The sequence below is a fragment of the Camellia sinensis genome, chromosome 8, assembly GCF_055761805.1.
Source record: "Camellia sinensis isolate YWXY chromosome 8, ASM5576180v1, whole genome shotgun sequence".
Taxonomy (NCBI): Eukaryota; Viridiplantae; Streptophyta; class Magnoliopsida; order Ericales; family Theaceae; genus Camellia; species Camellia sinensis.
Window position 1 is genome coordinate 49,570,271 of NC_138968.1, and position 11,028 is coordinate 49,581,298.

The 11,028-nt window shown below is 37.0% G+C and overlaps 2 protein-coding genes across 3 annotated transcripts; one reads left to right on the forward strand and one right to left on the reverse strand.

Moving 5' to 3' along the window:
• The first annotated feature begins 626 nt into the window (after positions 1-626).
• Positions 627-5,943, forward strand: LOC114291734 (putative methyltransferase PMT23). 2 transcript variants are annotated; one of them, XM_028235598.2, is made up of 8 exons: positions 627-1,335; positions 2,637-2,786; positions 3,958-4,228; positions 4,320-4,430; positions 4,629-4,800; positions 4,894-5,136; positions 5,223-5,417; positions 5,510-5,943. In XM_028235598.2, the coding sequence occupies exons 1-8, from the start codon at positions 865-867 to the stop codon at positions 5,709-5,711; spliced, it is 1,815 nt and encodes a 604-aa protein (XP_028091399.2). In that variant the 5' UTR covers positions 627-864; the 3' UTR covers positions 5,712-5,943. The 2 variants fall into 2 exon arrangements, 1 of the variants encoding a protein (XP_028091399.2); XR_014337662.1 differs by having other exon boundaries at positions 632-1,335; positions 5,201-5,417.
• A 1,322-nt stretch (positions 5,944-7,265) lies between these two features.
• LOC114291729 (Peptide-N4-(N-acetyl-beta-glucosaminyl)asparagine amidase A protein) lies at positions 7,266-9,942 on the reverse strand. The gene has a single exon (XM_028235593.2). The coding sequence runs from the start codon at positions 9,476-9,478 to the stop codon at positions 7,607-7,609; it is 1,872 nt and encodes a 623-aa protein (XP_028091394.2). The 5' UTR covers positions 9,479-9,942; the 3' UTR covers positions 7,266-7,606.
• Positions 9,943-11,028: the final 1,086 nt, after the last annotated feature.

Below are 11,028 nucleotides of genomic sequence, written 5' to 3' on the forward strand. Positions count from 1 at the left end.
GAGCATTACTATTTAAGACCAAAAAATAGATTTAATTTTAAAATTCAATCATATGACAATCAATTAAAATATTAAAGATAACATTCTCTTTCATTTATTCTCTAATCATTAACAAATTTATCACTTAAACATTGTTGAATCTAAAAAATAAATCTAAAAAGTGAACTTATATTGTATCATTTTCCATTTATTAATATAAAAACTTGTAACCTTTTTTTTGGCAACTTTAAAATATTACACCATCCTTTTCAAGTTTATTTATTTCCCCAGCTTAAATTTATTTTATATATATATATATATATAATAAAAAAATTAAAAAAAAAAAAAAAAACAAACAACCAAACAAATATTTAGGCCTCTTTTAACAAGTGTCTATTTTAGTTAAAAAGTCAAAAAGTTACTAAAAAAATTAAAAAGTTAACAATTCATACCAAAAAATCAAAAATTTCATTTTCTCTCTATTTTTTACCCATTTTTTTATAAAAATTTAAAAAATCATCCAAAAACTTACTAATTTTTTTACATCACATTTTAACCAAACAAAACTAAAAAATTACTTAAAAAAAAGCCTGTTCCAAACTGCCTTTAGCGCGGTCAAAACCGCCCTAAACAAGCCTCCCCTGCATGGCTTTTGGCGGGGCCCTCTTGTTCTCTGCGATAACGACATTTCGACATCTCCCCCGCTCAATTACCGCAATACCATCTTCTGGAATCTCTCTCTCTCTCTCTCTCTCTCTCTCTCGTCAATTTGTCTCAATCACCTAATTGGTTCTCTCGTCTCAGCTTCCAACAATCGGATCTCAGTACTGATTCACTTGCTCTTTCCGATTGAATAACAAAATTTGGAGCTTCTACAGATTAACAATGGCTATCTCAGTCCAAAACCTCATCAAGGAGCGCAAATATCCATTCGTCTTCTCTCTCTTCGTCCTCCTCCTCTTTGTTACATTCATTCTCTTGTCCACCTCCTCTCAATCCCCTATCAATTTCACCACCGATCTCGCCCAATCACGACCTCAATCTCAATCTCAATCTCAATCTTCGCCTCCACCGGTGCTCTCAAACCCTAGCACACAGACAACACCACCTGAAGAAGATCGTGATCGTTTTTCATCCAAGGCTGATGATGTGAATTTGAGTTGGAGGCTCTGTGATGGTGTAGTTGCGGTTGATTATATTCCTTGTCTTGACAATTTCAAGGCCATAAAGTCGTTGAAATCGAGGAGGCATATGGAGCACAGAGAGCGTCATTGCCCTGACCGGAGTCTGCAGTGCTTGCTTCCTCTTCCTCCTGGATATAAGGTTCCGGTTCCGTGGCCTAAGAGCAGGGATATGGTGAGATTGATACTTTGGTAAGATTGGTTCGAGTTTTAATTTTCTCGGATCATATTCGAAAAAAGTCAACAAAAAAAAAAAAATCCAGTGAGTGTTGAGTTTTTGACAAGGAGAGTCATGTGTATTAGCTCAATCACATCTGAGCTTTGACATAAATTGAAAATGAGTGTGTTTGTAAGTTTGATTGCTAATTGAGTGGTTCACAAGAGTGATTACTTAATTAAATTTTAGAAAATTGATATTCACATAAATTTGTAGTTTCAAAATTGTGATTTTGTCTAGATAATGTGGTGAATACTTTTGTCTTGTCTCAACTTGCATGCCAAATCTGGGACTTTGAGGTAAACTGTAAGGTTTGAAAAAATAAAACATATTTCCAATAAGAATACTCTTTGACTAGAACTCTAATTTAATCTTATGGGCCTGTATGATTAGCAGGATTAATATTGAAAGGATTAAAAATCCACGAGATTAGTGTAGGATTGATTATCCAGCTTAATTGGTGAGATACATAATTCTCTCTTGTCCATGTTTGTTTTGCAATAGATGCGGAAATATATAACCCCAATTATATGGATGTTTTGCGTTTTTAGTTGTAGGATTAAAACGTCGGTCAATTTTGTTTTATAGAATGGCCATTGGAATATAATCCAAATAATAAAATTTGCAACCAAACAATGGGATGTGAGTCCCATGGATTCACAATCCCAATCATATGCTATAGTCCACCCAATAAACAAGCCCTATATGTAAAATTACCACCACAATTCATGAAAAAACCAACAGCTCAAATTCATGAACACTTTCCTTTTTGTTGTTAGACCTGTTATCGTCTAGTCCAGATGTAGAACACTGGTTTTCTTGTTGAATTTGATCCAAACTCTTGCAACCATGCATCGGATTGAATTTAAACAGGCAGTTACAGAAGATGAATTGTCCAGTAAAGTCATGTCACTTGTTGGTTGGAATAGGTAACAATTTGAATATTTAGTTACAAATGGATGTCTGTTTTTTACTTTGTGTCAGCTTAAACTTGTTAATCTTTGATGTAAAATTAACTTAATATAACATACTCTTCTTTTCACTTTTTGAAGTGTGGTTTTGTAATATTGTTAAGTTACTTTCATTTACACGAAGGACAGTTCTTTCACCCAAAATATAAATCTGTATGATTCTTTTAACTTTTAAGTAAAAGAGGGGGAATTGATTTATATTAGGAAAGTTTCACCTTGTTCATAAATTTCCTTGATGCTTTGGTTGCCATCTAACATAGTTTTGGGATTTGAAATATCTGTTTCCAGATATGGTTTAATAATGTTCCTCACCCTAAGCTTGTTGAATACAAGAAGGACCAAAATTGGGTGCGCAAGTCTGGTGACTATCTTGTTTTCCCTGGAGGTGGTACTCAATTTAAGGATGGAGTTACTCACTACATTGAGTTCATAGGAAAGGTATTACATGAACTTGTAGGCTTAATTTTTTTTTTATTCAACTTTCTAAAGCTATAATAGAATGCTCCTCTGTGCTTGACTTCTTTTTCTTGTATTTAATTGTTGCATGTGACCAGATATCCATCTCCATTTAAATGAACTTAACCTGGGACCTTTTATCTTTTCATGTAAAATGGCTGTAAAAGTCTAAAGTCCACCTTTACCACAAAAAAGTCACAGACATCAGTGCTAGTCTTTAGCATCCATCATGATGCAAGGTGTTACCGTATTAGACTTGAATGACAATTGTGAAATGTGACACGTGCATGCATTTAGATAGAGTGGTCTGGAAGTGGCCAATACCTTGTGCCCCTTGATTAGATCCAGGGCTGCTACATGAGGGTCCAGGAGGTGATCATTTGTGTCATACTGCGTGTCATAAATGCTTCAATGCTCTTTTTTTTTAGAATATACCATCTACTAAGTCTGTGTAGATTCCATTTAAAAGAGAAGATGACCTTGGCTTTGGTTTCTTCTACTAGGATTGCTGTTGAGTGCCCATGCCCACAAAAGATCTCCTTGGAGATGTTTAAGAAGAAGACAAACATACTAATAGGGAATGGTGGTAGGGTTATTTATGGCTTGTCAACACGATCTCTCAAATTTAGTTTCATGTAACTGTAATTGGATGGAGAGATGTTAGCTCAAAATGCGAAGTAAACAAAAATGATCCCTGTTTCTGTTCGAGAGCTTATAAAAAGAAAAAGGTTGGGAACATAAGGTCTATTACTAGATGCAACTATAGCCCTGAAACCTAGTTAAATTTTCATATTTATATTTTATCAGATGGATACGTGAGAAAAGAAAGTTGCGTCACTCAGTAAACTGGCGTCATATTACATTGTATAGATGAAAGTATTTTCGTACTGTTTGTTTTCCCCACCCCAAGAAGCAACATCAATTAACACCCCCTTTGTGGCCAGCCAACCAGGACACACTGTGCTTCATTGTTGAAATTGGCGGCACGGTGTTTTTTAACTTTTAGTAATGACATAATTTAACTAAAAGTTTGTATGATACATATGTGTTATTTTGTTTATCTTGATTTGCAATTGGTTATAAGCTATGCATGTCATTTGTTTTTAGCTATAAGTTACTTAATACTGACTTTGTTTTCCTTGCTTTACTCCAGACTTTACCTAAAATTAAATGGGGAATGCACACAAGGGTTATTTTAGATGTAGGTTGTGGCGTTGCTAGCTTTGGTGGCTATTTGTTGGACAAAGATGTCATCACCATGTCATTTGCACCAAAGGATGAACATGAGGCTCAGATACAATTTGCTCTTGAGCGGGGAATTCCTGCTACTCTCTCGGTCATTGGAACAAAAAGGCTGCCTTTTCCTGATAATGCATATGATATGATTCACTGTGCACGATGCAGGGTTCACTGGGATGCAGATGGTACTTTGTATAACCCTTTTTTAGTTCTTTTTTTGTAATTCATCCGTCCTCTTGTTATCTTGTTTTTTATGGTTTTCTTTGAAAACTGTAGGTGGAAAACCACTATTGGAACTCAACAGGATCCTTAGGCCTGGAGGGCTCTTTGTTTGGTCTGCTACACCAGTATACCGTCATGATAAAAGAGATCAGAATGTCTGGAACTGTTCGTATTCCTGCGTCACTATCTTTTCTCCGTAGTTTTTTTTTTAATCTCCCGATAGTGACCCCTGCTTTTTGTAATTGAATTCTCATCTACCATTGTAATCAAAAAAAAATTTTGTTGTGTAAAATTTTGTGCTATTGCGGAAGGGTTTGCTCTAGAAGTTGACTAAGTACCATTTGTGTTCCTTGTTTCTTGCAGCTATGGTGGTTCTGACTGAATCTCTATGCTGGAAGGTAGTGGCAAAAACTTTTGATTCATCTGGTATTGGGATGGTTATATATCAGAAGCCTATTTCATCTTCCTGCTATGACAAACGCAAGGACAATAAGCCACCTTTGTGTGATCAAAACAGTAGGCCAAACAGTTCATGGTATACTTTTGGCACAACATATTTTTATGGCTAAATAACTGTTATTATTGTGTGATTATTATCAATGTTAATGTTATTTATATTCATGAACAGGTATGTGCCCCTTGACAGTTGTCTTGCCCTGCTGCCAGCAGTGGTTAGCTGGCCCGCCCCATGGCCTCAAAGGCTTAACAGTAAACCTCCAAGCCTATCAGCTGAACGAGATGCTGAAGAAATCTTTTACGAGGACACCAAACACTGGTCTGCACTTGTCTCAGATGTTTATCTGGAAAGCCGCCTTGGTATAGACTGGTCAAGAGTGAGGAATGTAATGGATATGAATGCTGGTTATGGAGGGTAAGGAATATCAATTTATTCAATTAGTTATACTTCCTTCTACTTTCCTCTGTTATCATTTCAGTTGTTCTATACATTGGTTACAGATTTGCTGCAGCCATTATTGATCGACCTCTATGGGTAATGAATGTAATACCAGTCTCTGGGCCAGATACTTTATCTGTTATCTTCGATAGAGGCCTGATTGGAGTCTATCATGACTGGTGTGAGTCTTTGAATACATATCCTCGAACTTACGATCTTCTGCATTCCAGTTTCCTCTTCAGAAACATAACTCAAAGGTAACACAGCCATTTCCCACGAGTGTTTCATTCCTAATTACCAGGTTTTTGGCTTTTTATCGTGACTTGAGTTCTTTGCAATTTCTTTTCAGATGTGACATGACAGCTGTGGTTGTTGAGATGGATCGCATATTGAGACCAGGTGGATTTGTTTTGGTTCAAGACACAGTCAAAATGATCAACAGTCTTGGTCAAATTCTTCGTTCGCTTCACTGGTCAATAACCATACATCAAGAACAGTTCCTTGTTGGTAAGAAAGGTTTTTGGCGTCCCGATGGCAAAATGAGGATATAATGAAAGGCACCAATAGTTTTTTTTGTGTGAACACTCCATGTTGTATCTTCTCTTTTGCAGAGTTAGAAAAGGAAAAATGCATATTCTTTTTCCCCTTCAGAGATTTTCCCCAAGAATAGAAATTTGTGGTGGCAAGACATGAATTCATTTCATTTGTTTTTAGCATGGAAAATAAAAATAAAAAATTGTAACAGCATTTGCGGGCAATAATGAAAATAATTTGATAATCCAATCAATCGAGTTATTGAACCTTCTGTGGTTTGCTTTTGGAAGAGTTTTGAGGAAAGCTTAAGAGATAGCACTTAGCACTTGTACCCATGAGTACAGGAGTAACTGTTATTTGGTGATGTAGTATTGCCATTATGAACTCTCCTTCGAATCATAGTTCAAAAGTCACCTGGCTTTAGTGTGTTTGATTGTGAACTTGAAAATAATGATACTGGTGGTTATGGTAGTGGCAGTGGCAACGCCAGCGACAACGGTGGTAAGTAGTGGTAGGGGTGGTGGTGATAGTAGTGGAGGTGTCGGTGTGGTGGGGTGGAGGTGGAGTTAGGATTGTGGCAGTAGTGGTGACAATGGTGATGGCATTGGTAAAAAGCGAAAAATGGTTTATATCCAAATCAACTCATTTTTTCATTAACCACAAAAAACTTTTCATTTTCAGTTGTCTATTTATTTTTGTCAAACCAAAATGTTAGAAAATATAAAAAACCGTTTTCCCAAAAAGGAAAGAGCAGATCACCTGTCAAATGTTATATATAGTACAATTACAAGTGTGCAACCCTCTTGAGAAACCTACCACAATTAATTTAGTAAGCTCCAAAAAATTTAGCGACCAATATGTTGGATTATGCTTCTGTAAGACTCAAGGTTATTTTGAGGTTATTTGTACATCAAGCAACAGTTGCAAAAGACAAGGTTTAGGGAATTCCACTACAAGTGAACCATTTTGGATGGTTAATCTAATCGTTCATGCATGCGGTTCGAAAGTTATTCTGAAATTGGTGGGAAAATCCAATAACTCCTCTTGGAGTATTCAACTGAAAATAAACTTATTTATTTATTTATTTATTATTATTATTAGGGGCAAAACTGAAAATCCACTTGAATTTATCTTTGTGTAATTAAGGGTTAAGATAATTGCAGTAAAAAAACATCCTCAAATTCAGTAACTGCTGCAATTGTGTAGCAGCTATATATCCTATGAACTATAGTGTTCAAGTTCGGCTCAGTTATTAATCATCATTTTACACACAGATAAATTCAGACTCCAACTCAGCTCGAAAGCTTAAAGCGAAAGTTGCATTATTTTATATTATTATGTAAATTTTATATTAAAATATACACAAATAACAATTAAGCTGAGCTCATTTCATTTTAATTATCTACCTCAAATTCAGGTTGAAGCTCAATTTGAATAATTATCTAGGTCAAGTTTAGGTTAAAGCTCAATTCCAATGTACAAATGAAAGAACTTTAAGTATAACTAACTTGGTTCGTTTGCAGCCCTAGGCTAGAGAATAACCTTATACAAACATCTGTTATAGAATCATGTAGAAGAAAACTTCTTGCATCAAGAGAATCAATGGTATTACATTTTATATTCATTTTTCTGCTTTACAAATGCCCTCTTTTGCATGCCAACTTAATAAAAGGAAAAACAGAGTGGAATGTCATGGTAAAAGACAAGAATTATTCACTTACATTACACATACATGCTCACATAGACCCATTGGAAACATTTACCACGATTGCTTCAGAACAAGTACCTCTTCAAGAGGGCACATGATCTTACTGGGTTGGAAATGAGATTGATTTCAATCCTTGCTCTCCGACCTTGGAGTGGTAAGCATTATTAAATCCATGGCAGTGAAGAAAAAGAAAATGATTCAAAACTAAAATGACGATGGGCAACTGAATGTCATGTTGTCACTGACGAGCTTGCCATCAGTAGCTGAAACAACCCGAGAGTAGCAACCAAACTCATCCATATAACTGAAACTTTGGTCAGTGTTGGCCGATCCAGAGAGAACATCATGATCCTTGACCACCATCCATCCCCGCGAATCTTGACTGTTACGTAAAGATCTTGAGAAGCATCCACAAGACAATTTCTCTGTCAATGAATGAGAAACATTTGTGACCATCTTATACACATTGCTTCTTGATCCGGGTAGAGTTGAGGTGATCACTCTAAGAGGGTATCTCCTCTTGATCCTTACGTGACCAATCAACAAACCCATCTCAGATTCTACCTTCACTTCAGTCTTTGTCTTCACTTTTTGCCGAACTAATTTATATGTTCCATTTCTCTCAAACCTTATCGAGTTCTTAAAGTTGAGATGGTGCAAGACATGAGTAGTCAAATTCCCTTCATTTGATTTCACCCACCCCAAGAATCGACTCGTCCTCTTTGCTCTTATTTCAAATGATCCATCAAGTTGATCAAAAACCGAGCTGCGTTTGATTGAAAGAGACGGAGTATGTGTATGAACAGATTTTGCATTGATTGCCGATGAGCCATGACTCAACCACAGGTGCAAATTCGCATCAACAAGCCAAAATGGAATGCTATCAGCCACTCCAAGCCCAAACAAATGAGTCTTGCAATCCAAAACAAGCCCCAAAAATGGAGTCAAATCGAAATCATACGAAGGAACGTTGAACGCACCAATCGCGACAACAGGTTCCCAAAACAGTGGATTGATTCCGCCAGTGAATATGATCGGAAATGGAATCACAGACCCAACAAAACTCCCATCAATTGTTGCAAAAACCTCCCTATAGGCTCCATGGCCTCGCCCGGTGGTCAAATTGTTCATCCTGATATATGAATCGGGTGGGTTAGAGTACCAAAACTCATCATTTCCATGAAATGATACATAAATCTCAAGAACAGCCTTGTAAGTATTCTGAGGAATCTTAACCCCCTTGGAACGAACACCCGATTCGCTCTCGATTCTGAACCAAAACCCTTCATTCTCAACCACATTGGATATGGGAATTATCAAATCCGCCGGAGTTTCATACAAATTCAATGAATTTCTCTGTTTTTCTTCATGCACAATCACTGTATTGTCCCTAAATTTCTCAGACTCAAACCCTAATTTGCTATCCACACATCTGTAATCCTTCAAAAGCCCTAATTTCCTACTCAATTTGTTGTGATGATGATCTGCCGATGACAGAACCCTAACCGGGTTACTTTTGTAATACAAGAGAGTGAGACGAACGTCGTAAACGCCGGTGAAGACGTCGTTAACGACGTTCTCGAGCATGACTGTTAGAGTGAGATTCGACCGTTGGAGCAACGAGACATACCTGGTGACGTCCTTGCGGACATTCCAGAAGACGCCGTCGGGGGTGGGTTCGGCGGTGCTGGTGCGGAGGATCTCGGCGCCGGCGAGCCAGATTGCGGCGATGCGGTCGTACTGGTCGCCGTAGGAGGAGGCTTGGAGGTGGAGGACCACGGAGGACCACGGAGGAGGGCAGGCGGAGGGAGGGGAGTAGGGGGCGGAGATGGGTGGGCGGCCGATGGTGTCGGCGAAGTAGTGGTGGAGGATTTGGAGAGAGAAGGAAGGGATGAGGTGATCGGAGGGAAGTGGGTGGGTGAGTTCAATGTATTCTTGGGGTTTGGAGTGGCGGAGAGACTGGTGTGGTGGAATTGATTTGATGAAACGGTCTGGTGGGTTTGTGGCGGAGGAGAGAGAAAGTGGGGTGGTGGAGAGGAGAGAGAGAGTGATGAGGAGGAGGAGAGAGAGTGACATTTTAAGTGGGTGGGTTTGGTTTGGTTGTGAATTTTACAGAGTAGCTTGGTGGAAATTCAGAGTTTGATTTGCAGAGATAAAGAATTGTGTCCCAATATTCATAGTTTCTTGAATTGTGTCTCACACCTGGTTGAGTTTAACAATGGCCAAACTCAGAAGAATTGATACAGAAAAATGGTTGAGGGCTCAGAATCCCGTTGGCTTGAGTTGGGTCGAAATTTAAAATGACGTCGTTTTGAATTTTATTTATTTATTTTTTTTCTCTTTTTATTCCCGTTCCCTTTCCTTTTTGAAACAGGAAGAAAGAGAGCAGGTACAGCTGAGAGAGGAGGAGAAAAGATGAGAGAAGGGGGAGGAAGAGAAGAAGGAGACGAAGAAGAAGATGAAAAAGATGAATATATATATATAGATCTGTATTTGTTATGATGGCAAGAAAGAGGAAGCACATTAATACATATCCTCTCATCCCAACTCTCTCTCTCTCTTATATATATATATATACACATATAGATGTGTGTTGTTTTTTTTTTCTCTTTTTTGATGATATGTGTATAGATTATTTTTTTTTTTTGTTTTTGTGATTGTTGTATTGTTGGATCTGTCTGTGTAGTGTATAGAAATAGATCTGTATTTGTTGGATCTGTATTAATGGGATGAGAGGATCTGTATTAATGTGTTGATGATGCTGTATTAATGGGATGAGAGGGGAGAAGATGAAGAGAAGATCTGATGGTGGTGTTGTTTTTTTTATTTGTGTATAGAATATTTTCCAGCTCCCTCCCCTTCTCTTCTTCTTCTTCTTCTTCTCAGAATAGAGAAAGATAAAAGAAAAAAAGAAAAAAAAAATCCAAAACGTGAACTCTGTTTTTGTTTCATTAGTTTGATAGAACACATGAGCTTGCCACATAAATCGATAAAAACAAAAACAGAGGATCAAACCTTTGGTACATAAATCAATTCAACAATGCTAAAGGGTCACAATTTTGTGACCACAATGGCTCGAAAGTGGTTTCCCTTCTAACGATCGTTTTGACAATTTTGAGCCATTGTGACCACAAAATTGTGACCCTCAAATATTTTCCAAATCAATTTTTAGAAGGGAAACCAGTTTCGAGCCATTGGAGCTCTTACATATTCAGGCACTGTACTAGAGCTGATAAACTAAACATCCATGATTGTGTTTGGAAATTACCACATATAAACTACACATTCATGATTGTGTTTGGAAATTACCATTTTTCGTAAATTACTGATACACTCTTTTAAATTTACTTAATTATGATTTATCTCATGTAATTTTAAAAATTATACAATTTGTTTGACTTTTTAGGATTCACTTTTTAAAAAATGTTTGCGTTTGATAGAGTTTTAGAATTATGATTTGCGAATATAGTTGTCTTTTGAGTTTGTGAGTTTTGGAATTATGATTTGAGTGTAGAAAATTTGTTTGGTTATGAATTTTAAAAAGAATTTGAATTGAATAATGTGACATATAATATTGAAAAATGGGTGTTTTGAAAAGTGTTTTAAAAAGTAGGTGTGAAATTAAT